Source organism: Fusarium pseudograminearum, chromosome 2, assembly GCF_000303195.2.
Source record: "Fusarium pseudograminearum CS3096 chromosome 2, whole genome shotgun sequence".
In the NCBI taxonomy this organism is placed as follows: Eukaryota; Fungi; Ascomycota; class Sordariomycetes; order Hypocreales; family Nectriaceae; genus Fusarium; species Fusarium pseudograminearum.
The window spans coordinates 715,158-742,656 of record NC_031952.1 but is presented as its reverse complement, the minus strand read 5'-3'; the positions used below and the strand labels follow the sequence as shown (position 1 = coordinate 742,656).

Below are 27,499 nucleotides of genomic sequence, written 5' to 3'. Positions count from 1 at the left end.
AGACTTAATATATATTTATATTTATTAAAGATTAAAATTAAAGGTATTTTAAAAGGCTTAAAAGGTAAAAAGGATTCTAGCTTTATTTAAAGGCTATAATATATTAAAATTATAAGATATTTTAATAACTAACCTTTCTAATAAACCCTTATGCTGTAACTCAGAGCATCTATTAATACAGTAATGACTAAACTCTATAACGAGGGTAATAGAAAATGCTTCTGCTAAGCTGTACGTAAAGTAGCTGTTTCTTCTACCTGTAACCATACATCCACTAAGTTCGCCGAAGACCCTCAGAGACATGCAGTCAATCCCCAGTCCCTTGCGCTCCATATGCGATAATAGGAGCTGGTTCGGAAATTATTAGATAACTCTTATTGACTACATTTCTTCCCGGGATTGGATGGCTCTTCTCATTGAGCATAGTTAATTGATATGAGAATTGGCTGTGCTATTGTACAGCAATAGTCCTATAAACGGCAATAAACAACATGACCGGACTTCAACGGTCTGATATATCAACTGATATAATTGCTAAGATGTACAGCCTGTGCTTCATTCGCAGGCATAATGACTAGTAATTGTCTTTGAATAGTCTTGATTTTTCCTCTGTGATTGACGACTGAACTGGCGTAGGGCTAGGAGCGATTGGCTTGCTTGGATGCCTATTAGTTCTGGAGTTAAGGTAGACTCTGGGGGCTGGGCAAGATAGAATGGTTCACAGCCTGATGTATCAAAATAGTAAGCAGGTTTGCCCAGTAGGGCTGGAAGCCACTATCGGTTTATTTATAGCACCTAAATTGGAGAGGGATGATGAACCTTTGTTTGGCTGAGAAGTGCAAGATGACGCTCACTGGTGGGTGACATGGCCCCCAAATGCAACACAAGACACATTGTAAGACAGTCATACGATGTGACCAATTACATGAATACGATATTGTCAAGGCAAATTCCAATTGGGACTTTGTGCTATAGTATCTTATCGTATCAAATTGATGTCGTGGTATCATAATCTCAACGACTTGCTGTCCTTCAGAAGTCTGCTGCACAATATCAACATACCTCCCACAAAAATAGTCAAGCCTGCCCAAACCCACGAAGCTGTATATCCCATACTTTTCCTCAACGCTCCACCGACAGGAGAACCAAATAGCAACGCAACCGACATGACTGAAAAGGCCATTCCAAACCTTGTCCCTATCCTTCGTGCATCGCCTGTTAATCTAACAAAGATAGTTGGCTGAAGCGCGAAGAATGATCCTGTGAAAAAGCCTTGACTTATGACTGCAACGAGTAGTCGCGCAGTAGTGCTCGCAGAGATAAGACACAGGCTGGTGGTGGCGAGTAACACTGCCGCACAAACGATTGTGTTCATGGGCCCCAGTCTCTGAGCAAGGAAAGCAGGAAGAATGCGTCCAAATATTGAGCTGCTGTTAAGGATAGCCAATAGGTTTCCAGTGAGATTAGGAGAGGCAATTTTGTTGTCAAGAGCGTAGCTCTGGACATTGACGAACGGTGTATACATTCCTAGGAATACAGAGAAGCAGCCCAATACAAAAAGTACATAAGGCCAATCTGTAAACGCTGTCTTGTCAAGAAGCTGTCTGCGTTGTTTCGGTCCACCTGATTTGGGGCCAGGTCGAAGGACAAGGTTGGAGAAGGCAAGTAGAACTAATAGCAGCAAAGCCATAGCGCGTGTCGCCCATGGCAAACTTGTTTGTTCGTTGAGTTCCCGTACCATGATGGGCAGTAGTACACTGGTGATGTCGTTAGTAACAAAAGAAAGCCAAGAAGACTATAGACTTACCCGCCAAGTCCACTTCCACAGGCTGCAAGCCCGTTTACAAGAGGCAATCTCGTATTGAACCATAATGAAGTAACCGCAACACTCAAAATTGAAAGGCAACCAGCTCCAATACCAATCATCAGCCCTTGGGTGAGATGATACTGCCAGTACTTTGTGCTCAGACTCTGTAGCACAGTGCCGACCACAATAAAGCTGGATCCGACAGCAAGTAAATGTCGAAAATAGCCAGAGTCATATACCGGACCGACGATGAAGCCTGAAAAGACCATCAGAAAGGTTTGTAAAGAGCCGATGATGGAGATCTGGAAGGGCGTGTGGGAGGAAAGCTGGTCGCGCTCATAAATTGTTTGAAAGCTTCCAAAGCTTGCTATGAGGCCTGGAGTGTGTCATTGGTTAGTTCTTCTCTTGTTCTGCTGGTGATATCGGCGGGATGCTTACCCCAGGTACAAAAGTATAGGCAAAATGAGCCAGCGACCTGTAGCCAGGCAATCAATCCGCCATTCGGGATTGGACTTGGTGATGATGCATCCTCAACTGACGAGGTGCTTTCAGCCGTAGGGCTATCACCGGCTGTGTTTTTCTTGGTATCCATAGCTCATAGTATCTGATGTACTATCGAGATTGTGTTGTAATGGTTGCCACTCTCTATGTTCTCTTTGTAGATGAAAAGCACTACTAAATCATAGCTGATGGTACTTACTGATCATGAGATTGAGAATCTGAGTCGACTAATGAAAGACAAATTGACCGAAATACAACCGCCATGCTTATCAATCTCTGTTTTAATTACTATTGTTTATCCAGGACCTGCTCCACGATTGTTCCACTTTCCTATCCTGATCTTTAACCCTCGGCAGTTGACGCATCTTGGCAGCACAGCACAACAAGGCGCAGTACAATCAATGTCTGTGCTCAACACGTACGTTTTTAATGATTAATAATTACACATGGAAAAACTATTTCTATCCCACTTCACGAATTGTGTCTTGGCCACCAAAACCTTGGCTATGACCTTGCTTGAAGTTCTTCTGAAAATACAGCGGGGACTTTTGCGTACCTAGGTAATTTTCGATGTCACTGATTATCTACGCCAAGCTGGTGAAACATCCGAGGCTTGCCTGTCTGGGAAGGTGGAAAACATTCAACTTCTTTTCCTGTCACTAAACTGTCCCAGGATCAAGGACGGGGAATACCGTGGCCAAGATGTGATTTATGCTTCACTGCGGCAAAGCGAAACAGATTGAGTTCATGCACTGTTGACGGCATGGCTTGATGCATGTTCTGACGAAACGGGTAATTTTGAACGATGGGGCCTTGCAGGGTACAAACTACTGTAGATCCTTTATGTATAGAGTTTTCGGAGTGACAGGGACTGGAACAAGGTTGTTTCGGCGAGGAAACATGATTCGCCGAAGGATCTAAAGAGTTTGGAGGAAGATGTCCAACATTGCCATGTTTTTTGACCGGTTGTCATAACACATCTCTAGATATGGTAAAGATGTGTAATGAGAGGAGAGAGACAAAGAGAGAGACAAAGAGACAGACGCGAAGGACAAAGCTTTTTCGGTAAAATATTTGATCAAGAATAAATACGCGACAAAGTACAGTCTACCCTACATGCTATCAAGATTTCCCACAGTAACCATCCAAATATCTTTTCCATCCATCATCTTCAGCAGTCCCAGCATATCCGACATACATATCCGGTCGAACAATCACAATAGCCGAATCATTCTTTACCCAATCCGCAGTAAAAGTCTTGTCACCATCCCTGTCCTGATCCAACTGAACATGTCCATTGGTCGTCCCATCAGGCAAGATGGTGTAAACAGGACCCGAAATCGACCCATTGGGGAAACGCTTGCCTATAGCCAAGACAATGAATTTTCCATATGCAACGTTCTGATAGAGTCGCGTCGTCTCCCCAGAAGTTGCCGCCATGACAACATCTGGACACCTATATCCAGGTCTCCATATGCCATGTTCAATGCCTTGCACAAGTGGGGTGGCGAACTCACTATAGTTGACACCCATGCCTATAATCATTAATTGACTGGCTCGGAATTTCGGAAATCCACGTACCTGTGATGAAGCCGGCATTTCGTTCGATGGTGGATACATACTTCTTGGCTGTATGCACCGTGTCCCTGACTAGTGCTGCAGCCACTCCGATTACTTGAGCAGCGGTGGATCGACGTTCAAAATCGTAACTGCGAAGGATGATATTTCTTGATTCGGTGGTAAGGTTGGAGGGTCGTACGAGTGCTGCCAGGCGCCACGCTAGTGCAAAGGCATCTGAGACACCTGTGTTGAGACCTTGGCCACCGTTGACGGAGTGAACGTGGGCAGCATCTCCAGCCAAAATGATTCTTCCATGACCTTCTTTGGAGATGAAGGAACTAGCAAGACGCTCCTTGACTAGATAGTGTCAGTAGATAGTCAAAAGTTTGGAACAATAGACGTACCGTGGAAAGTGCTGAACCACTCGGTTTTGGGAAACTCAACTCTGTATGGAGCGAGATGCTGCTTGATAGACTCTTCTGCCAATTGTTGGGTAATCTCACCCTTTAGCAAAACATAGAATCGAGACATCGCTCTTTCTCTTGGAATCCATGCAACTCGAGACTCTCCATTGAGCTCAAAGGTAATAATCTCAGAACAGACAGGAAAGTCAGTATCCAGAAAAGTATCCAGAACAGCCCATGTCATCTCCGGTTTGGTGCCAGTGAAACTGATACCAAGGGTGTTTCTGACAAACGACCGTGCACCATCAGCACCAACGACATACTTGCTGGAAACCTTTCGACCAGAGCTTGTCGTTACTGTAACAAACTCTTCATCTTCAGTGATGTTGATGACGTGCTCATTATAGTTGACAGAATCACCTAGACGATTACGCATTACCTGTTCGACGACAGGTTGTCCGATCATGAGAAAGTTCTTGTGGTAGGCGTGCTCAATACCAACCCACCACTCGTTTTGACGAGATTTGAAGTTGCCGTCTTTGAAAGTGGAACTCGCTGTATTTGTTAGCTAGAATTATCGAACATGTTATCATGATCTTACTGTTGCATTTCAGGCCGTCTGGGAGTAGCTTATCAAGGATGCCAGCAACCTCGAAGTATTGCTGAGTTCGGGCGTTTAGAGCATCAGCTCGGCCAAGTTCTAAAGAGCAAGGCTTCTCGTCTGGACGTTTATGTTAGGTTATTGTTTAGCTTGAGTATCAATGTATCGTACCTAGGACACGGACTGAGATACCCAATGGTTGAAGAAGAAGGGCAACAAAGAGGCCAGTAGGGCCACCACCAACAATCGTAACATCGACTTGCTCCATTTGATGATGTTGCAATTCTTGAAATCTTGTAGTAGCTTAGAATGATATACCAAGACGCGAATGACTTCAATTTGGTAGTTTTGAACGACTCACGGGACAAGACAAGATAAGTCATCAGAGAATCAAACCTCTTACACGACCTACCCGATCCAGACTAACCAAACCACCCCAGCCTCACAAGGATAAACAATGGATACGTCTCATCTGAACAACCATATCCCAGCAATTACTCCATAGAAAGGCCCGATCTTATTCATCGCCTCGACTCAAGCTTAAAATTCCCAATGGGATGAAAGCCGAGTGGGATAGCCGAGTGGGATGTCGATCATGCGAGCGGACCGTTCCCTCTTGCAAATCCAAGTTTTTACAACATAGACCCAGATTGATAAAACAACGTTTCATATTAAGGAAATAACATGACGACAAATGTGGCTTGGCTTCCACCTAGGTTGGGCTGATACCTTCTACTCTGGGATGTTGTCCGTGTGGCGACGGGGGGGGTTGTCACAATTTTTCCAGCTTCCTGATGAAGCGATTCCTTTCGGATAAGGCGATGTGACGAGGCTAAGTGTTTTGCCATGGATTACCATGGCCCACTGATGAGATGTCTCTATCTTAGAGGAGTTGCCTTAGTAAAACGGAAATGGTATTTTGGGGCGATGAATGGAAACAGTTCCGATGTCCTGTTTTCTATGGTATGCGGTATGCTTATAAGATTCATTATCCTTCAGTGCCCATTGTCTTAAGCATTCAGATCATCATTCATAAGACCAGCTCTCACCTGTAACTGTATATCAGTAATCACTTTCCTAAATCCTCACTCTTTTCCTCATTCACCATGGTTCTTGTATCTGGTCCTCGCCACGTGACCTCTTTCCCTGCTGGAACGTCTGTTCAACATGCCTTTCTCGGGCCATCGCCGCTTACCCTCGATCACAAGGCTCTCGAGACCTCAACGAAAATCCTCGACATTATCGGCAGATATCGCATGAAACAGGATGAGCGTATCTGTTCACAATCTGATCAATCAGCACTCAGATTCATCGCCCTGATCTATACACATGTCAAAGCTGGCAGCCCATTTCCTCTGTGCCTCCCAGCATTCCCATTTAAATCACCCAACTCGTCATCCAAAACGTTGGGAAAGCTGCCTGATAAGGGCGAAGAGATTGCCCTTGCTCATTTGAATGGTCTCTGCAACGCTATCAAAGACGTGTATAAGCCAGGGGCCAAGCTCACTATCATTTCGGATGGACTAGTATACAATGGTATGTCATAGTCAGATGATAGCAAATAATTGGACTAACCGTAGCAGACCTGCTGGGTGTTCCGGATAGAGATGTCTGGGAATACGGCGAGACTCTTCGATCACTATCAGCGGAGAAGGAATTCCACAACATTTCTTTTTCGCGCTTAAGGGATCTTGTCGAGATTGACTTGCCACAAGAACTCGATGAGATGTCATACGTGGCAAATGCATCAAACTTTCGCCGCGCACTTCTCAACACCTTTAGTAAGCCCGAATGGAACTGGGAACAAGTCCGGCAGTCAGACGACCAGTGCATGACTTATCGGGGCTACATCAAGTTTCTCCAGACAGATCTGGAGACGGTTTATCCAGTTGGTGAAAACCGCACCAAGTCCAAGTACAAGAGAGGGATTGAGTATATTGCGAAGCAGATGATGGCTCGCGGAGATGTAAGTTCTCAGGATGATCGGAATTCATGAGTCGTGATCTAACATTGTAGGCCTTTGCGAATGCTGTTCGACAGAAGTATCCTGACCACATTCGACTGTCAATCCACCCATCGACGGGTGCTTCCAAACTTTCCGTCAGCCTACTGCCCACTGATTCGATTTACACTACTCCTTGGCATTGCAGTGTAGCGTACAGGCTAGATGGCACAATTCGGACGGGTATGCGATCGGAATTCGAGAGTGACGACGCTCTTGAACTGGTTTACGATAATGGGAGACCCTTCTACTATCGTGAGAAGTCACCTCTACTGTCATGGGCTGAGGATAAGGGTGGCATCGTCTTTGACCCTATGTATCCTGCTGGTCTGATCATTCGTCCTGCCAATGGAGCTGGATCTTTGACCCTCGATGACATCGACACGAAGAAAGTTCGAGCTCTGTCAGAACTCAACTCTCCAGTCGTTCTCAAGGGATTTGTCAAGAAGCCCAACCGCGACCGTTTCATTGATCTCAGTCACCGCTTTGGAACCCCGTTGCCCTGGAAGTTTGGCCTTTTGCTAGAAGTCAAGGATCGTGGTGATGAAGGTAGAGGCTTGAACAATGTTCTCTCGGCTGAGCCTATGCCATTCCACTACGATGGGTTGTTCAAGGTCGTGAAGCAGACCGACGAGGACGGAAACGAGAAGACAGTTTCCACTCCACCACAGTAAGTACCGTGTTTATCAATATTGATCTAGTGACTAACTAAGTGACCAGGTTCCAACTATTCCAAGGCGCCACAGCTTCGCCTAGAGACACTGGATTCACCATCTTCTCGTCATCAACACTATTTTTCAAGTATCTCCCGACGTGGCTCAAGGAAGACATTTCAAAACTTACCTGGACCGTTGCAACATCAGCATTTGACAACACAGTCCTCAAAGGTCTCCCGCTGGCCATCGACCACCCCACAACTAACAAACCATGTCTTCGCTACCATGAGCCTTGGCCTCAGTCAAAGACCGTCTTTGATGCATCTGAAGTCACGATCGATGGATTGGAACCGACAGAGAGTGCTGCGATCTGCGATACTATTGACTCGGTTCTGTACGACCGCAGAGTTGCGTTGTATTATGCTTGGGAAAAGGGCGATATTCTGGTTAGCGATAACATTTTGATGATGCATACACGGAGTGACTTTACTGCGGGGATTGACCGGGAGCTTTGGAGGATTCATTTTGAATGAATTATAAGATCTGTTATTTGGATAGTCTGCTATAAAACCTAGGAGTCCTATGCCTGGGTCTAGTAACTCTATATATAGAGTAAGTATACTAGGTTTTAAGGTAGAACCTAGGGAAATATAGGAAAAAATATCTTAATTAAGGCAGCATTAATAGTTTACCCTCTATTTACATTAGGATACTCTAATGCATCTAGTCACTTTAAGCTGGGGTCTGGCGGGGAAATGTAGTATAGTCCCGGATAAGACGGCATAAGAACAGACGTCTTTAATAACATTCTTCAAGTGCCGATAGTAAACAACTTCCTAAAGGAAACTGTACCTCGGTTAAGTCCTAAGTGATACTACTATACTTTAGCAGCTATTCTGCATATGGAGTAAATATACTTAGTTTTGAGGTAGAACCTAGGGAAACGTAGGAAACATTAACTCGGTTAAGGCGGCATTAATAGTTTACCGTCTATTTGCGCTGGGGGCATTGCGGAGAAATGTGGTATTGTCCCGGATAAAACGGCATAAGACACCACTCGACTTGAGTGAAAGGATTATGACTCGAGATTAGGTACGAAAGAATTGATGATAAATACCTACGGCATGTCGCTCTAACAAATCTGAGTTTGACATGAGCTCAAGCATCGGCAGCTCTCTAAAGCAATAGAACAACTGGCTACAAGTGCATAAGCAACAGCAGAATGAGATATCTACCGAGCTTCGCATCTGCCAGCACCTTGGCGTTCCTGTTGGATCTGCCCGCCGGCGGCTATGCTCAAGCCAATGTTATCGGACCTGCCGACTTTTCGACATGGTTCAACATGACCGAATTCCCCAACGCCCAAGCGAGCAATGTGTCCAAATACATGTCCGAGGCCGTGGCCGTCTCCCAACCAGATTTGTTCCAGCACTTTCTCATTCGCTGCGTCGACGCCCAAAAGTACCCTGCAGTTCTGAATGGTATGCATCCAAACGGCTTTATCGCACCAGCGCGGCCCTTTCAGTCGCTGTTCTTTGTCGGCCAATCTCACGTGTCATCATGGGCTGTAGACACTGGCGACGGCTTGGTCATCATCGACACGCTCGACAACCCGGACGAAGTCAAGAAGGTGCTGCTCCCAGGTCTCGAGACCTTCGGGTATACTGGTCACGATATCAAGGCTGTTCTCATAACACATGAGCACTCAGACCACTATGGAGGTGCCGGTTACCTTCAATCTACCTTTGGCATGAGCGTCTACGCCTCTGAGGCTGCGTGGACGACCATGGCTCTCACCAAAGGAACGCCGAAGAAAGACAAGGTGTTTATTGATGGCGAGCAACTCAAAATAGGCAACACCACTTTCCATACCATCGCCACTCCAGGCCATACGCCCGGCTGATACTCTCTCTTATTTGACGTGTATGAGCACTCCGATCGGCATACCGTGGGCTTCTACGGCGGCGGCGGGATTCCCTCAAGCGCCGAGGCCAAGTCGCAGCAAGTACAATCCTTCAGCAAGTTTAGCACAGTGGCTCAAAAGTTAGGCGCCGACGTTCTACTCAGCAACCACCAAGATCAGGACCAGTCTATACAGAACTTTGATATTATCAACGCTCACCAGGGTGGGGGCATGGACGGAAGCCATCGAGGCAACTTTGTGAATCCCTTTGTCATTGGTGTAGACGCATACAGCCGGTATCTGAAGGTTATGCAAACATGCGTTCGCGTTCAAGTGGCGCGTATCAACCAGTTCTTAACTGTTTAAGGGCACAGTTGGGAAACTAAAAGTAGTAAAGACTACGGTTGAGCTTCCATCAAAGCCTTCATATTTATTTAGCTTCATAGGCACTCGCCTTAAGACCAGCTTAAGCTAGTATAATTACTATATAAGAACTATCTATAAAGTGGCCCACAAGCGAGTGCACCAACTTATCTTGCAGACCAACTATTACATCTTCAAAGTCACATACCTCACCAGAGTTCCACGGATACTCCTCGAAAAGAAGGTCAATTGCTCCTTGCCATACAGGTAATGAAACGGGCCGGCATTTAAGTTCTACACGCGCTGCATGTACTCTATGATGTGAGTCGGAGGTCAGTCACGTGTCAGGAAGGACATCGGATATCTCCAACAAGGAATTCCCACACCTCAAGGCAGAAGTACAAAACATCCTACGAAGCCACAAGTCGGAGCTGCAGATGATAGGCTCTCCCAGTGCAGATGAGGCCTCCCATAGACAGCGATCCTAAGGAACACGGCGTCCGAGGTGCAACAGCTGTGTGTTCGATCTGTAGAAGATAATTATCCTGGGCGTCCTTGAGAGGGTAAGCTGATTGATCCTCAGACATCAATTCATTAATGAGTTCTAATGTCTAGCCAATAGCAACTGGAGCCTAGGATCGTCCTGGTAGCGTTGCAGTGCAACGATCTTCCACTCATCCCATTCCAAACCCTCATCCACCCCTACAGCATCTCGAAGTCCTCGGAAGAGGCCTAGGAATCCGTCCCAGTCGGCGAGATCATATCCGCAGCAGAAAGCAAATCTATGCTGTAACCGACCGTTCCAAACAAAATGTGCCAGATCGTGATGACCCTTTTCCTCAAGTAGGCGTGCGAAAACAACCTCGTCATCACCCAGGTCGTTGCTTCCACTGTAAAAATCCGAAACTGGTAAAAAGCCAATGGGAGAGTTAAAGGCATGTGCAGGTGACGCAGTGTGAGCCCACTCCCAATCGATAGTTCCAGTGATATTGAAATGCTCATCCACTAGGATATGATCTCCCTTATCGTCTGCGTGCTTCAGATAGAATTTCTCGTCATCATGGACTGCGGGTAGCACATGCGGGACCAAGTCTATGAGATATCGGTGGATCAGGTAGGCATCCACTGCTTGTTGCGAGTACATCTCTTCTCGAACAATCAAATCCAAGATGAGCTGGATTGAGGATACGTGATATTCTTGTAAAGAAGAAAAGGGCCCGCTGGTGCGCATTTCGGATTCTGCAAAATCAGTGAGAGATTCTCGCGCGAACGCGCCGACATTAGACCCTCCGGGGCTATCGAGGGAGCCAAGACGGTCAAAAGGGTATTTGTGAAGCTCGATAAAGGTATCCGCTAGTTGGTCCATAACCTTTTTCCTTTGCTGCTGAGTTGCAAGGGACCATCTCAAAGATTTGCCAGGTAACTTGTCCATCAAGATGAAACCAACTCCTACAGGGTTGTCGGGGTGCTCAAGCGCAAAGTCGTGAACTTTTGGAGCGGGAACGCTGGTCTTGTCTAGAAACATGAGAGTTGCAACCTCACTCTGAAGGATGTAATCTCGCAGTGCTGGAGGAGGGGATGTAGTATTGAACCTGCGGATACGGGCTATCCACGTGATTCCATCGTCAAACCGAATTTCGATATGATAGTTCATGCCCCCATCACAGAGCTTCGTGTTGCTCTGTCATACTGGAGCGGGGGGATAGAGCAGGTGATCCCGTGGCGTAAATGACTGGCTCGTGCCTCGAGGGCGCGTGTATCAATCCTGTCGATCAGGTTTGTGAGCTCACGCATCTCGGCATCCCGGGCTGCGGGGTCGTAAGAGTCGGCGTCCTGATAATGGAAGAGTTAGCGAGTAATCATATTGAGTGAGGTAGTAAGTAAACAAACCTCCCACCGGGGACAGCCATGGAACTGAGGTTGAAGGTGGTTAGAGCATAAATGGCTGTTGCAGAGGACACAGTCACCGAGAGTTCTGACAGCCGATCTGCGGCAGTTTTCGAAATCACACGTCCACAAAGGCATTGCTGGCAGGAATCGGAGAAGGAGCTGTGCCAATGTTTACCCTAGCCCCCTGTGGGATTATTAACATTATGGTTATCACCGACGTACAAGACTGGATTGAAACTGATCGATCTGCAGGTATCTAGTCCATGTTGTCATCTCGTTTAAGAGCCAATAGAATCAAGACATATTAATTAGTCATCAAGGCCCTTAGCTGACTCCCTTGAGATCTCTCTCTACTGTGTCAGGTCCTTTCAACTTTTGTCCTTACACCTCGCCATGGCCATTCCCACCATCCATCCGTCTATCCTCAGCTATGCTTGAAATCATCAAACGCATTTTCCCGGCCTCGTGGGCGCTTTACGTTGCACGACTCCTTTACGTTTGGAAGTGTCGTCTTACCTACGTCTTCTGCCGGGGTCCCTTGTCCCCATTCAATCTCAGGCCTCTCGCAGAGCAACAGCACAAATTCATGGTCGACCAATTCGTCGAGTCAATTGACACAGATGCTATCCGTACTTTAGCCTCTAAGTACACGGGCGGGTTACCCTGCAGCATCCGATGTCGGCAACAGGGTAGCTTCAATGTGTGTTTCATCCTCGACTTTCCCGGTGATATTGCCCGGATTGTCAGGCTTCCAATCGAACCAGCGGTTTATAACGTATGGGATAAGGTATGCAGCGAGGTTTGTACGATGCAGTAAGCTCAGGCTACTCCTTTGCTCCCAGCTAGTTCAACCCTAATGTTGTGCATAGATATGTGCGTGACCATACAAATATTCCTGTTCCTCGAGTATACGCATACGGTTGGCTTCTGGCATCGACTAATCAGGCCGATACTTCACCGGCAAGAAACCTTCACTCCGCAGTCAGCCACAAACCATCGTTTGGGGCTGAAAGTCGTTGGTGCCATTTCCATGCGCAGGAATGAACTCCAGATTGATGGCTACCGAGCTCCACGCTCTATATCTACCACTACCAACGAGTTCTTCAGAGAACGATACCAGTTGCTTCAGTATATGTGGAAAATGCCTTCCCAAGAACTTAGTAGAGAGGAGGCTGAGCGCGACGAGTTTGCGCTCCACGCCTTGAGTTTAGAGGAAACTCAAAACATTTCGAGGCTAAAGACCGATCCATCAGGAGACTCTTTCTATATGGCCCATCCTGACCTTCGCGTTGATAATATTATTGTCGACGACGAACTTCGTATTCGCGGCATTATTGACTGGGAGTTTTCGGTTACAGTCCCGCGTTACGCTTTCTTACCTCCATCATGGCTTACTGGTCATGATACAGGATCAATCATTTCTAGAGTTGATCTCTCATCTGAGTTCATGAGCGTCTTGTCATCAAAGAAGCATAAATCACACAGTCACTCTCAGCTTGCACAAGACTGGAGTTTTCAAGACGATCTTAGATTACCCATGACATATATTCTTCTAGATCCATCTGACCTCGTCTTTATTTTCTATCGATACATCTACCCCAGACTCTACAAGAAACCCCGCAATGAGATAGTCCCTCTTTTTTTCCAACCTCCCGATAGTAAAGATCTGCGAGCTGGTTTAGAAAGACGACTAAATGCTTCGAAGCGGTACACGCAGTATTTGAAGGATCACAACCTCATTGACGACAACGAAGAGCCCGAATTACAACAAATCCATCAGTGGACTGTGGAAACACAAAAGAAGTTAGAGCAGTTGAATAAATGGAGTGATGAATCAAAAGGTAAACTAGCACGCTTGGATAGAGAACGAGCTATGCAATGTGAACAAGGGGAGCAAATGTGAGGCATACTTAGACAACAGGCTCCCGTTTCTTACGCCAGATGCAGTAGAACGCAGATGAGCACTTTCACGTTTGCGTTATGCTGCTCACTCTAGCCCACTAAACTACTGCAGCTAAATCAGGCTTGCCACATTCATGGCCACACACATGAATGCATGCCATTGTTATACTAATAGTCTTGATAGCTCAATGTACCCAGTGTTGATGATATAAGGTATGAAGAGGTTGTGATCAGGCTTTGATACTGAGAATAGGATATAATGTCAATTATCCTCACAAAATGATAATTGCCATGCGACTAAATAAGAAAGCAAAATAGGATTCAAGGAAGTTTGCATACAAAAGTCCCACAATCCCTAAGGCAACCTTCATTTGGATCCTCAATGTCATTCTCCACTATTTGGTCAGTGATACTTGACTCCAGACTCAAGCTTCTTCCGATCTTGGGGCATAGAGTGCCTAGCTCTCCTCAGCTGAAACTGCACCCTATTGGCGCCATCATCGCATCTTTCGCCATTTACGTTGAAGTCAAGCTGAATGCGTTCTTGGACTTCCCCAGATAGCCCTGCACCGGTCAAGATATTGCCTTTCCTCGGCCCATGGCCAGCTAAAACACTGATGAGACCAAAGCCACCAGAGACAGGTGCCGAGCAATACACGATGCGGACAATCAATAGAACCAAGCCAACGCTGGGTTGGGCGAGAAGAACCAGTGCTAAGACAGGGGTGCGCTTTAGAACACCAACAGTCTTCCAAGCTTCGTCTTGCCTGTGATACTTGAACATTTCCATGTCTTTCGGCGACAAGTCATTGGTTGGAGCTCCAATGCCACAGTACGCTGTCAGTCGAGACCAAGGCATGGAAGAAACCGCAGCTGTAAATCGTATTTGGGACGATTCGTCAAGCTTACCTGTCAGCAAGTCGCCGACAAAATCGGCCAGTATGAATGAAGCGTCGTTAAGATGAAGTGTTCGACATCCATCAGGGAATGCTTTATCAAAGCTACCACCGTCGCAACTTCCATCGATCAAGTCAACTGAGCTCCGTGTGATTTTCCATTTTCCATTGCAGTGTAGTTGTTGGCTTGTAAAATACAAGGCCTCCTTACGAAATCGTTCCTTTGAAGGTTTGGCCTTACGGTCTGACTCGTGAGGGGTGAGAAGGATAAAGAATTGCTTGACTTGCCCCTGAGGCCACAGTGTTGATAACCATTTCTTCCACTTGTAAAGAGATATTTGGTTTAGAGAATCATCATCACTTGCCTTGTAAAGCTTATCCCAACACTCTTCATCGTCACGATGCTGGTCAGCTTCATTGTCAAGATGCCATGCTAAGCCGTTGACATCGGCCGTCACTGTATAATACTGTTGTCCCTTGAGCTCCGATCGTATCGTATTTATGTAGGACGGGCTCGGTCCGTCCAACATCGCAACTGTGATAGACTTGTTGGGAAGCACCAGCATGTTGAACCCGAAAGGCTGGGGGCGGAAGGGAAGTTTGGTCAAATTGTTGAACATCAAGGGGATAGTCGCGTTGACCATAAGAGAAGAGCCAGCAGAAAACCTGGCGAGGCTAACAGGACCAGTGAGTCCATATTCGCCACCACTCGCAAATACCTGATTTGTGATCGTCCCTCCAACGAATGCTTTATAGCCGACACTCAGAAGCAACGGGAATGCAAGAGAGGCAGACAAGAGAATTGTCCACCGCTGAGACCCTCGACGCATATTGAGCAGACTACCCAAAACACTTTTTTTTACAATGACATCGTAGTTCTGCAAGAGACTAGCCCATCGTGTCTCAAGTTGAAGAAACACGGTGGTCGAAAGCTTGCTTGTGCAGAGGTCCATGATGGATAACATCAAGCCAACGATGATCAGTTGGTACTTCTGTCCGAGGTTCGCGGCGGTTGCATGATGAAAGCAACATATGAGGGCCGTGATGCTACAGCAGATGCTCAGAAGTAGTGCCGCGACCTCTGAAAGATCGCAGAGCTTTCGTTTCTTAGGCACGCCCAGTGCATGGCGCTCTTGCTCGCTCGTGAAGTATTCGTAAGCGGATCGATCGTTGCCATGTCGAATATTGTAACTTGGCGGCGAATAGGGAAAGGTATCCATTTGTTTCGAGATTCTTATTGTTAATGGGAAGGAGGGTCAAATAGAGAACAAACAAATTGTTTAAAAACGAAGAAATATAGGAACAGAAATAGACTGAAGAGGCAAATGAAATAATGCTGATAATAAAGAATTTCGCGGTTGAAAGTCCCAGTCTATTTCTCTCCAGAGCAAACGTTACTAAAATGTGAAGTGGATGGCTCATGGATTCTACGACAAGGAGCAATATAATAGCATATTATTAAATCGTGTTAGCCTTGTATGACTGCAGTATTGATCCTTCTCAATTGTGTGACATGTTCACCAATCTCAACGCGACACGATATCAGCTGGACATCGAACCAACGCCAAGTTGTGAACACCATAAGCTATTTCTATAGATCAGGCTCCAGTAACAGTTTATGCATCATTGCTTTGCTTCATATCCATCGTTCGTAAGATATATTGCAAGGGAATATTACTATGAAAAACGATAGATAAAGTATTAAGAAGCATCCAGATAGTCTAACATGTCGATTGAGGCCAGCCATCAGATTCGGCTTTGGGTGGCAAGCATTGCCGAGCCTGATTTACAATTTACAATCCAAGTCAGAAGTGGCTGCAGGAGATGAAAACCTGGTGGTTGTGAGAAGCCTAACATGTGTTGGAACAAATCAGGCTCTCGGCTATTTGTCCGCGATATCCAGGAATCCCAACATTGCTGCGAGTACTGTTTCCTGTTAGATTACTAACTCTCTATAAGATCAAATGCCTCAATCACAAGGCATCTTGGGTCGACTCACATGCCCCAGCAGTTACGATGTATGAAGCAGTGCCCCAAGCCGTCTGTATCGTCGCAAGATCCGTCCAAGCCTTTGCGTTTAGCCAGATCCCGATAGCCAGACTCAGAAGAACAGGTATCAAGACCACAATTAAGATGCGTGTTATTGACCAGTCTAGAACCAGTTCAAGGGCGTATTCACCTTGTAACACGTCGAGTTGCTCGTCGTTCAGGGTGCGATGGATCCAATCTGCCCATGCTCGAGAGATGTGCCGAGGGATATGCCAGCTTTTGTAGGTAATCAATAGGAGATACAAATCACAAACTCCATTAGCATCTAGATTGATGCGGGTATGTGCTCCAGTGTTGAAGTCGCACTAGATTTGTCAGTAGAAACTGAAACCTGTTGTTGAAACGAACATACTCTATATAATCTGAATGCTGCAAGGTGCTTCAGAGACAGCAATGTCCCTCTCATACCACGGATACGAAAGGTCGCCCACCTGAGCTTTGAGAAGAATTGCTCTGGTCTGTCGATGAACACAATCCGTTCCTTGGGGTTCAGAGCGCCGCGTGGAAATATGCCTAAAACAACATATGTCGGCTGGATCCGTGACTCAACCTCAATTGCTGTAGTACGTGACACGCCGAAAACGGGTGTCGACACGAAACTCTTCTTCTTGATCATCCCTGCTTCCGGCAGTCTTGGGATCTCATGATCAGCTAAATCACTACGCGAATTTCCATGTTCCTCGTCACGTTGCGGGACAGAAGTCGTTGGAAACATGACTTTCCTAAAAGCTTCTGGATACGGAAACGTTGCACTTTCTGTAGATGATTCAAAGTTGGCACCTAATTGTGGCATGCCTTCAGCGGCGGGCGGTTTCAAGAACCACTGGCTCTTTATCTTTCTTTCCTGTCGAAGTGTTCGGATGCACGCGTTTTGTTGCCCTATGATGGTGTCGTACTCTGTGTGGCCTATGCCATAGGAAAAGTAAGTGTGCCATGTCTTGGTCGGGATGGGCACGGCGGGTGCAGGATGTGATAGGGACACTGGCTTATCTTGATCGGTAGAAGTCATGATTGTTTGTCACCAAGTTTGATGAGGCTAGGTTTATCTTAACGAAGACGACCCCGCACAGAATGGGTGAGTAGCGACCATGGAAAACGCACCTGAAGCTTGTGCAATTTGATTCAGCCCCAAGCCACTTGATTTGATTGCATCCAATGAATGGATGAGAAGGGTTGAACGCTAGACTGATAAGTGTGTACGGTCCACATGTGTCTACCTTATGGCTGTAAGCTAGATAGGTTGTATCGAAAAGAAATATGTCTTACCTATATATCTAGAATTATGCAGATGAACTCCAATACAATTCAGAATTATCTGAGCCATAGATATTATAGCCCGATCTCTAAGGGTTTCTGAACATCATAACTCAGTACCTCTTAAGATCTACGACCCTTACACCGTTGTCTTGAACAATAAGAATCCTTCCAACGGTCGTATCTTCAATTCGCTGACTTGTAACACGGCGAAGACCTATCAGTGACAATCTTCAAATTTTCTTTGTTACAAGTTCTAAAAGTCCAGTGCGTGAATTTGTAGCATATGTTTATAGAGGCCATGAAGGAAATGTCCCCGGAAATAAAGACTTGTTCTATTATTCTACATCACGTACGTACAGGAAGCAACGCAAACCCAATCTTTTCCATCACTTCCAACGCATGATCTAACTTCTCCTCCACAGCAAATTTCCTAACCTGTCGACAGTCTTCGGCTGGACTGGGTAAAAAGGCTCGGAGGACTTGTTCGACCTCCGGAAGGTTTAGTAGGAACTTAGCAGCTCTCGAGGGTCCAAAACCCCTCCGTTCCGGATGCTCCCCTTCTCTCCATCTGCGAGCCCTCATTGCATAATGAAGGGGAGTGGAACCTTGCAAATATTGGTCAGCTGTCCATGCGAGTCCTATGTTTGCATCCAGAAGAACTCGCATAAAGCCCTCATCAAAGGCCTCATCGCTATCGCAAAGTGTTCCAAAGTAAGTTTGACCCTTCTTATTCCTACTGAAAAGATTGACACCCTTCTGCTGTGACAGGAGTTTAAGATTCTCCTCGCTTCGCACATAATGCAACGGACTGAAGCCCTGAATATCCTTGTAATTTCTGTCTATGCATGATTCCACAATTGTCTGCAACAATATTGGTGAAATATTCCTCATTAATGCGATGTGAACTGGTAACTGGCCCTTTTTGTTGGATTTTTGTGCAAGTCCTATCTTGTCAAGCTTGATAAGACGCTTAGCCATGAGGACGCATGTATCACAAGCCTTCTCACACGATTCCATGATGAAACTGTGAAGAGGACTATTGTCGTTGTAATCTTGGATATACATCAGGTTGTCGGTATCAATATCCATCCAAAACGTAGCAAGAGGGTAGTGCTTGGCGAGAAGTGCAGAGTGGAGGGAAATTTGGTTTTGTTTAACGGTCAGCTGACAAATGCGATATTCTTGGCTCTTCTGGTCAGGACAGAACTTGCCCTCAACGTAGAGCTTTGGGAATATATCCCGAAACGCTGTATGTATCGGTGTGACATCGTTCCCGTGCTTGGACAAACTTAGGTCGACCGGGGAGACGTTCAGCTTGTGTTTCCAGATATCAAATAAGAATTCTAGTTTTTCAGCCATGACGTTCTCTATTAAGAATGAACCCTCTTCGACTTGCTCTCTTGTCGACAATCGTAGCAGAATTTCAACCCCAGGTGGGTAGAATCTAAATATATCTTCGATACATGTTCCAATAGAAAACATATTCTCACTTGACGTGATGTCTTGATAACGAGATAGAAATATCTCCAGCATGTTAAAATCTTTCTTGTGGATGGCAAGGTCGATAGGACGCGCTTTCCTTCGTAGACGGAATTTCCTGAAGGGGTTAACACCGTTCTCGACGAGGTACTTGCATATGTGACCATGTCCAGCCATGTACGCAACCGTCAAAGGCAATTTTTCGAGTAATACACCCGAAATATCGACATCCAAACGGTGAAGTAGTTCGACCTGTTTCAAATTTCCAGATCTGCAGGCGCTGATCAAGTCATATTTCCCAGCCCTACTGGTTTTGGGGAACGAAACCTTGGCTCGGGAGCCTTCATTGTGGAAGTTCTGATTGTGACTTTGCAAATCAACTTCTGATGTGTAACCAACGACATAAGCAAAACAACTTTCGTCCTTGCATCTGAATGGACGTTCGTGACTGGTAAGATGCTGTCGGAGTAGGTCCTCGCTCAGATATCCAACAAAGAACTTGGGACAATGAAGTTTGGTGCACTTGTGCCTTATTTCACCTTCCAGTTCTTTGAAACCTGTGTTTTGTGAGAGATCATCCCACTGGGTGTGTATCATCGCTCGTATGTCAAACACATTATCCTGTATGGATTGCGCTAGGAGTTTACTGGGTTCCTCAGTAAACCCTGCAACCTTGTCCATCTCGGCTGTTCCGTCTGCGCCCGTGCTCTGATAAGACTTTTCCAGATCCGATAGGGCATTTTTCGCTGTGGCTATATTCAAGCCCGAGTCAAACACTGTCTTTCGGTTGAGAAGTTCGGCTTTGTCAATGTGTAATTTGTAATGGGCAGCAGCATAGTCTACGAAACTGAAGTAGCCTGACTGTAGAGCGTCGCGCACTTGGTTGGTTCCAATACCGAGAAATGGTCTGGAACTGAGATAACGGCAGCAAAAGAGGGACATGGCGATGTGCTCTTCCATAAGGTCGATGGTATTGGTATATATGAGATATCTTCATCATAGTTAGTTCCATCGATCACCAGGAATATGTTGGGGTATAAGCATACTTGCTTGCTGTTTCGTGGATAATGGTAATAGTTTGTTCAGAGCCGACCCCGGGAAACAGCTCGCAGTCTGTGGCATCAACGAGAGAACTGCATAGTTGCTTGCAATTATCTGCCCGGACATCGTCTGCATCGCAAAGGCCAGTATCTACGTCAATGCAGAATCTTGACTGTATCTCCCGCCATCGAAGTGGTCTTTGAGAGCAGACCAACCAACCAAGAATCTTCTTGGCGCTTGCTTGCGCAGATGGACCAGCGGCATGGAGCACGCGTTGGAGAATACGTTCATAACTAGGGACCCTGGTTAGTTAAGAACGGGCATAGAAAAAGATGCTTACGCTTCATCCAGATCACGTGGAAAGTCGTTGCCTCCTAACTCTGCTTTGTACTCCTTCCTTGACCCCATTGATGCCAAATTTGATAACACCACTTTGGCGTAGAGAAACATTCCTGATTCGGTGTTAGTGTCTCCAATTTGATACCGCAAAAATGTTTCATCCTTTAGGCATACCTTTCGCTGCCTCTGAGACTTTGATGATCAACTCTCCTTCGTCATTAGTAGTAAGACGGAATCTAGTGCCAATCACGGAAGCCTGGACTTTGCAGTATTCTTGGATATCAGTTTTATGCGGATCTTCTGTATGAAGTCGAATTTGTGGATAGGAAGAAAGCAAGGATTCAATCCTTCCGTCTTCCTGTCCGCAGACCAAGAGCTTGACATGACATCCTCGTGACGGGGCCATTTGGAGTAACTCATATAAACACCACTTGAGAACCTGTTCAGGCTCTTTGTCCTTCGCCTCGTCAAGGCCATCTAGAACAATGATAACATTGCGCTGCGAAAAAAGGCAATCCGATGCCAGGCTCTTGAGAGAATTAAGATCAAGGTAGTCCATGGCAGAGCATTTGTCATAGGCAAAGCGCATCATTATATCATCATTGTTGATTATCCGAGTGATGATATGGCAGAGCATTGATCTTAGTGATTTGCGATCCGCATCGTTGTGCTTGAAAAAGAAATAAACCAACGAAGGCTGAGACGAGGATTGGCGAGATGGATTGTCTTTCAAGTGACGAATAATTGTTCTTGCGAGAGTGGACTTCCCTATGTATTAGAACATCAATCAGCAACCAATCTCATCATAGGTAACAACTTAGAGACTTACCGGCACCGGGACACCCATTCAGATAGAGAACACAACCCTCCGATGACTTGTTGGCTTCCCATGATTGGAAACGTGGGTTGGAGAGAATCCATCTACCAGAGGATTCCATGACTGTATCTGGAAGATCCAGTTGGGTAATAATTTGCATCAAGGAAACATTCAACTTTCTTTCCAAACATGACTTGATCTGCTCAATCTCTTGTTTCTGTCTTTTCAGTTCTTCCAAACTGATTACATCATCCAGACCGGACTGTATTTGATCGAACTGCTCTTTGGCGTATAGATCTGAATCCTGAAGGTTTTTGAGGATCGCATGTCGCTGAAGTTTATCGTCTGACAACATCGCTTGTTTTCTCTTCAGACTTTCGATGATCGGTTTGACGTTGCGTCGGAATCCTCTCCAAACGAAGGTAAACATTCCTTTCCAGTCTATGATGATCAGCAGAGGCTAAGAAGGCAAGGAGGATTGAACAAACCAGGTTTGGAGAATACTGCCAGTATTGAAGTATGGAAACGGAGGATATCGGAGAAGTAGTCTTCCAGCATACGTTTCAACTGCTCGTTATGTCTGATGACGTTGTGGAAAACGTTCAAATTGTCAAGGGCGATGGCGATTTCTTCATAGGCATCGATGATGTTTTTAACACTGATCGTCCATGTTGTCGCTAACATCAGAACAAGCTTGACAGGGCCCTATGCGTTTTAATAACATGCTCACAGCCCAGATAATAATCAATGAAGCTTACCCAAATAAATGCGACTACTTCACTAACGTTGAGGAATATTGTCACAAGTTTTTCGACCTCTTCCATTGCATCAAGGAACCTACTCATTCTGCCTATCCTACAAAGACTTTTCTCGCGCCCAAGTTCGTTTTGTATCTTCTGGATTTCATGGTTGATAGATGTCCGATTCGCGCCGCTGATCTCTTGCAGTTGGGCATCTGTAAGCTCGCGTCGGAACTGGTCTATAGACCTTTCCAGGCTAAGTCGCGGTGAAGACGCCATACTCTAGATAATGATAGATAGGCACATTGACGAAGGTTGATGTTTTTTGGCCAACATTGGGTAGTGGAACAGCGGTTTATTTGATAGATAAGTGACAGAATCATTTCAACCCCGTTTCAGCCCAAGGCAGAATTGCTTGCTTACATGAATCGTGTGACTCTGAATGGCTGTAAAGTCGTTGGTGGCGTATGGCGGTGTAGATCTGCTGCATGCACAGCCTGGTCAGACAAATGACAATTTACAATTCTCCATGGAGGCTACAGCGCTTTGACTAATCACTCTTTTTCTATGCTCCACGAGCCGGAGACTTCTCCTTGTCACAATACTAAGGCAAGCATCCAACAAGAACGAACATTGTTGACTGACAGGCACAGCGAGATGGCCCTCCCAAAAAGGCGACTATGTTACGAATATGATACTGAAGATGGCAATTCACCGAAAAGGGTCCCAATTACCTACTGTTCCAATGGTTATGTGGAATCCACCATGCAATTCGACCTAGCATACTCTGCAGGATATGTCGCAGATACAGCAATGACAGATTGGCGCAATGCCGAGCATCAGATGATCTGTTACGGAACGGTAAGTCATGAACGAAATTATCAATTACTCAGGTCTAGTCTCATGGTACCTAGTTATGCGATGTTTCGATTTTACTTTGCTCCAATATAAAACTTCCTCAGACGACACGGCCATGGGACAGGTACTGCCTCTTTGACGTACAGGTTGATGCTGGGTCTTGTTGCTTAGCACCTGATCTTGTATCAAAGTCAAAACAGCGATCCCTCCTTGACGATAATTCAGGCTTGACGTTATCCGTCATTACTTCGAAGGTCCGGCAAGTATCTTTTACGGTCGTGATTGGTGTCAACGCTCTCGATGGAAAACGCCGAAAACCAGCCAAAACAATAGTCAAGGGTACAGTCAATGTCTACGGCCCAAAGTACCTGATGGATGAAGTTGATCAAGCGCTATCTCACATACCCGCGTACTTGCAACATCCAGTGTTTCTTGAGACGGATATTCTCTATATCAATCCCCAATTCTTCTACCCCAGCACCGAGAAGACCGACCTGAGACATTTGGTGGGTCCGGCTTGTGAGGATACCACATCTCAGTTGTCTCGAACCGTCGATGGAGTCATGGATTGTTTAGACAATTGGTCTGAAGATCGCAATGCAGCAGGGTGCTCAATAAAACACTTTCAGTCATTATTCAATCGATACCTAGCTGACACCAAGCTCAAAGAGTACTTATAGCACGATACCCTCCATGCTCCGTTCTGACACTGACCTCAATATAGGCATCAGCTCCAAGGAGTAGAGTTCATACTCGATCGGGAAGATCCAGTATCCGTCAAGCAGATGGAGAAAACATTACTTATGTCCATTAACCACTGGTAATTCTGCCTTTTAATCTGCTGGGTCTCTACTTGGGCTAACTGCCGTATCATCAAAAGTCTGCTATCATACGCGGACAAAACAAGTCTTGGCGGGATACTCGCTGATGTGATGGGCCTGGGCAAAACACTAACTATGTTGAGTGCGATTCTCTGCTCAAAGCAGTTGAAACAAAGCTATGACATGAGTGGAAGCAACAATCCAAATGACTATAGACAACAACTAAACTCGACACTAATTGTTTTACCCTCTCGGCGTACGTCAGTTCTTTCCGCTTGGGAGGATTTCGCTAATCAGACACAAGAACTACTTGACGTCTGGAAGAATGAGATCGACCGGTGCGTTCATCTTGAAGAAACAATTTGAACCAAGGCGACTGACTACATCTAGGCGATTCCAGCCGCAGACTTTCAAGGTTCATATTTTCCATGGACTGACACGAGCTAAGAACAAAGATCAATTTATTGACTGCGATATTGTTTTGACAACCTACCAGACACTTGAAAAGGACAGCAGTAGCAATAGGATTCTGAACTCCGTCCGGTGGTCAAGGATTGTACTAGATGAGGGCACGTTAAGTATCTGTGTGGTCAGGTTCACTGTTACTAACGACTATCAAAGCTCATCATATCCGCAACTCTTCTACCAAAACGCACAAGGCCGCAGTTGCCCTCCAAGGCGAGACAAGGTGGTGTCTGACAGGGACACCAATTCAGAACAGCTTAGACGATCTTCGGTCCCTTTTGCAATTCATTCGACTTGAACCATTCTGCCACAGCAAGGCATTTGAGGAGTACATCGTCAAACCATTCAGACAAGACACTGGCGAGAGCTACGAGGCTTTTGGGCCATCTCGAAACTTTAGAATGATGTTAAAGGCCTGCTGTCTCAGACGGACTCAGGCGAAGCTTAGCTTACCGGCAACCACCATATGCAAGGTCCCAGTTACACCAACAGATGTGGAGAAGGCCCTGTTCAAGAAGATTCTCCATGATTGTCGCGAGGAATTCGACATAATGGCTTGCAATGGCAAAGTTTCAAAGAAGTCCAACATCCTATTCTCGGCGATCATGAAATTCCGAAGAGTGTGCAACCACGGAGACATCAAGATCAACACGACCACTCACCAAAGGTCAACGCATTTGACTGTGCCCATGATAAAACGATATAATTCACGTTCACAGAGTGCAGAACCGGCTTGCGAGTTCTGTAGCAATACTATTCTGGAGAACGATTTCCTTGATGCGCTGGACAGCTGCCCTCTCTGCGGCCGGCTCCTGTCTGAAGGAAATTCTAACGTGCCGTCCGCAGCCGCATCACCTCAGTCCATGCCTTCGTCTACCGGGTCTCCGATGGATATAGATATGATATCCCCAGGGCCTTCTAGCGTCAGTTTTGGCCTTGACACAGCCGACAATAGCTTGAGAGCACAATCCTCAAAAATGTCCTCAGTAGTCGAGAACATCAAGACATCGTGTTTGGACAAGGACTCCAAAAGGTAAGACTGAACATACAAGTGGCGTGCTTATACTAACATGAGACAGTGTTGTGTTCTCCAGTTGGAGAGATACACTGGATATCCTCGCGAAGATACTGATGTCCGAGGGAATTCCATTCGTTCAGGTTGATGGGCGGAACCCACTCATGGGCCGAACAGAATTACTTTCAAGATTCCGTCAAGACCCAACTGTGAAAGTCCTTCTGATATCAATCAATACTGGCGCTATTGGGTGAGTATTTCAGTAAGAGTGGTTACTTTAGAGACAACATATTGACGCTGGGACAGCCTCACTCTGACAGAAGCCAACATCGTTCACATCGTCGAACCGCAGTGGAATCCAACAATCGAAGACCAAGCCATCGCACGAGTCGTGAGAATGGGTCAGACACGGCCAGTAACTGTTTACAGATACATCATGAGCGAATCCGTAGAACAGGTATTTTTTCACATCGACTCAATGTTTCAGGTATTGGCTTACCCAGAACAGTCCGTGTTAAAGCTGCAGCAAAGGAAGACACAGATCATCAAGCTGTCTATGCAGGATAAAAATGATGATGAATCCGACTCAAATTTGGATGTAAGAACAATAATCTTTTCTCAGTTTGTAGATTACTAACATCAAGCAGCGCTTCAAGTTTGCTATCGATCCGAATGAATGGGAAGTTGTTTGCCAGTCCCCAAAATGATTCGCTGAGTGGCGATTTTGAAGACTTTACCGGTAGACTGGCGCTATTGGATTGATTAGTGTGATAGGAAGAAACAACTGCTTTTCTTTACAGCTCAACTGATGCTTCTCTCAGCATCTGCCGATTTTTAGCAAGTTTAACAAGATGACCCCTTCAATACAACAACAAAAGACAACAATATAAAGTTCAATGAGGTCACAAGACCGCATAATCAATACGCTTCAACTGGATAATAAAATCGAAGCAAAAATCGCAATGACGCAGTCTTCATCCTTAACTGATAATCACAAAAGGTATATTCGTCGCGTCACAGCACTTACCCTGAACTAGGTAACAGCAGATAAAATTCCTGGTGTCACGGACCACGCTTGACGATCGCAATTTAATCGCACCAACTCATGCATGTCTCGTATGCATGCCATTTTACACTTTATCGGTTTATTGAAGCTCGATCAGCAGTTCATCTGACCCTCATCACTGACTTGATACTACTGGTTAGAGGAATCAATATTGGCCGCCACAAAACTGGAAATGTGACAGTGGAAGTCAAATACGACAAAACGATTGCGAAGGGGCGCAATAAGAACCACACAAAGTTCTACCAGGGGTCGATTGGTATGCCATGTTCCAGGTTTCTTCATTCCGGTACCAGGATGCGTCTCGATTCGCAAACAGTTTGAAGATCATAGTCTGATTAAATATGTGTCGGGTTCGGGGAATATCGCTTTGTATATTGTCATACGATATGGATAAACGTCGCTATTAAGTTGCATTCAAGCTCTTGGTGTAACTAATTAGGCATGATACAGCAAACATACATATACGTCGACTCAATCCATCAAATATGGCTTGCAAATATGAATCACGCAGGGCAATGACCAGTTTTTATCACAACCCAACTGAACGCGGCACTGGAATTACCACATGAAGAAGAAGCGTCTATTCAGAAACGCCACCAGATCCAAGTAGTCGGAAAACCGTTGCTGTTTCGGGTGCACAATAACAGCCACCTTTTCCACTGGAAAGACATTCCAGACTGCCGAGGCACACACACCAACAAGTGACAAGAACACCTCCTTCTCATCAATCCTTGTTGTTGTGAAAACTTCGATTCACCTGGACAGGGACTACAAGGATTCACGCCACACCTGCGAAAGAGAAAAAACACGAAACTCCATAAAAACGTAACAATATGATCTTCCTCTAACCGAAGCGAACTCAAGATGGAAGGTCGTTTTGTGAGGGGGGTTGCCTCGGATCGATCTCCGTCGGTTCAATTGACCCATGAAGCTTAACGTGGAAAAAATCTGTTGAAGAAAGAATAAAAGTGGAAGGAGAAGAAGACGAAACCCTTGCATGTGAATATCTGCAGCAGGGGTTAGATGAGGTACGTACATCGTGACTTAGAGGTGGTGTGCGCTTAAAG

General features: G+C 45.7%; 9 protein-coding genes across 9 annotated transcripts, besides 2 other annotated features; 4 read left to right on the top strand and 5 right to left on the bottom strand.

Annotated features, from left to right (window-relative positions):
* Window positions 1-4: 4 nt before the first annotated feature.
* Window positions 5-54: a repeat region.
* Window positions 55-94: 40 nt separating this feature from the next.
* Window positions 95-128: a repeat region.
* An 878-nt stretch (window positions 129-1,006) lies between these two features.
* Window positions 1,007-2,399, bottom strand: FPSE_09582 (uncharacterized protein; the record flags this gene model as incomplete). The annotated part of the gene is made up of 3 exons (XM_009262699.1): window positions 1,007-1,757; window positions 1,808-2,183; window positions 2,246-2,399. 3 exons carry the CDS (start codon window positions 2,397-2,399, stop codon window positions 1,007-1,009), a joined length of 1,281 nt encoding a protein of 426 aa, XP_009260974.1.
* A 1,031-nt stretch (window positions 2,400-3,430) lies between these two features.
* FPSE_09583 (uncharacterized protein) lies at window positions 3,431-5,141 on the bottom strand (the record flags this gene model as incomplete). Its single annotated transcript, XM_009262700.1, has 5 exons — window positions 3,431-3,843; window positions 3,890-4,225; window positions 4,273-4,827; window positions 4,874-4,993; window positions 5,045-5,141. 5 exons carry the CDS (start codon window positions 5,139-5,141, stop codon window positions 3,431-3,433), a joined length of 1,521 nt encoding a protein of 506 aa, XP_009260975.1.
* An 838-nt stretch (window positions 5,142-5,979) lies between these two features.
* On the top strand, window positions 5,980-8,064 carry FPSE_09584 (uncharacterized protein; the record flags this gene model as incomplete). Its single annotated transcript, XM_009262701.1, has 4 exons — window positions 5,980-6,409; window positions 6,457-6,839; window positions 6,890-7,545; window positions 7,596-8,064. 4 exons carry the CDS (start codon window positions 5,980-5,982, stop codon window positions 8,062-8,064), a joined length of 1,938 nt encoding a protein of 645 aa, XP_009260976.1.
* A 689-nt stretch (window positions 8,065-8,753) lies between these two features.
* FPSE_09585 (uncharacterized protein) lies at window positions 8,754-9,800 on the top strand (the record flags this gene model as incomplete). Its single annotated transcript, XM_009262702.1, has 2 exons — window positions 8,754-9,353; window positions 9,462-9,800. 2 exons carry the CDS (start codon window positions 8,754-8,756, stop codon window positions 9,798-9,800), a joined length of 939 nt encoding a protein of 312 aa, XP_009260977.1.
* A 601-nt stretch (window positions 9,801-10,401) lies between these two features.
* On the bottom strand, window positions 10,402-11,451 carry FPSE_09586 (uncharacterized protein; the record flags this gene model as incomplete). Its single annotated transcript, XM_009262703.1, has 1 exon — window positions 10,402-11,451. The coding sequence occupies one exon, from the start codon at window positions 11,449-11,451 to the stop codon at window positions 10,402-10,404; it is 1,050 nt and encodes a 349-aa protein (XP_009260978.1).
* A 666-nt stretch (window positions 11,452-12,117) lies between these two features.
* FPSE_09587 (uncharacterized protein) lies at window positions 12,118-13,590 on the top strand (the record flags this gene model as incomplete). Its single annotated transcript, XM_009262704.1, has 2 exons — window positions 12,118-12,490; window positions 12,557-13,590. 2 exons carry the CDS (start codon window positions 12,118-12,120, stop codon window positions 13,588-13,590), a joined length of 1,407 nt encoding a protein of 468 aa, XP_009260979.1.
* A 402-nt stretch (window positions 13,591-13,992) lies between these two features.
* FPSE_09588 (uncharacterized protein) lies at window positions 13,993-15,705 on the bottom strand (the record flags this gene model as incomplete). The annotated part of the gene is made up of 1 exon (XM_009262705.1): window positions 13,993-15,705. One exon carries the CDS (start codon window positions 15,703-15,705, stop codon window positions 13,993-13,995), a length of 1,713 nt encoding a protein of 570 aa, XP_009260980.1.
* Window positions 15,706-16,367: 662 nt separating this feature from the next.
* Window positions 16,368-22,486, bottom strand: FPSE_09589 (uncharacterized protein; the record flags this gene model as incomplete). The annotated part of the gene is made up of 14 exons (XM_009262706.1): window positions 16,368-16,411; window positions 16,485-16,839; window positions 16,887-17,524; window positions 17,636-17,714; window positions 17,752-17,758; window positions 17,801-17,808; window positions 17,932-18,005; window positions 18,145-20,261; window positions 20,317-20,604; window positions 20,652-20,763; window positions 20,825-21,418; window positions 21,480-21,908; window positions 21,956-22,172; window positions 22,226-22,486. 14 exons carry the CDS (start codon window positions 22,484-22,486, stop codon window positions 16,368-16,370), a joined length of 5,223 nt encoding a protein of 1,740 aa, XP_009260981.1.
* A 486-nt stretch (window positions 22,487-22,972) lies between these two features.
* Window positions 22,973-26,073, top strand: FPSE_09590 (uncharacterized protein; the record flags this gene model as incomplete). Its single annotated transcript, XM_009262707.1, has 11 exons — window positions 22,973-23,068; window positions 23,170-23,735; window positions 23,790-23,885; window positions 23,946-24,142; window positions 24,191-24,224; window positions 24,277-24,401; window positions 24,508-25,384; window positions 25,431-25,616; window positions 25,673-25,823; window positions 25,875-25,964; window positions 26,014-26,073. 11 exons carry the CDS (start codon window positions 22,973-22,975, stop codon window positions 26,071-26,073), a joined length of 2,478 nt encoding a protein of 825 aa, XP_009260982.1.
* Between the last annotated feature and the right edge of the window lie 1,426 nt (window positions 26,074-27,499).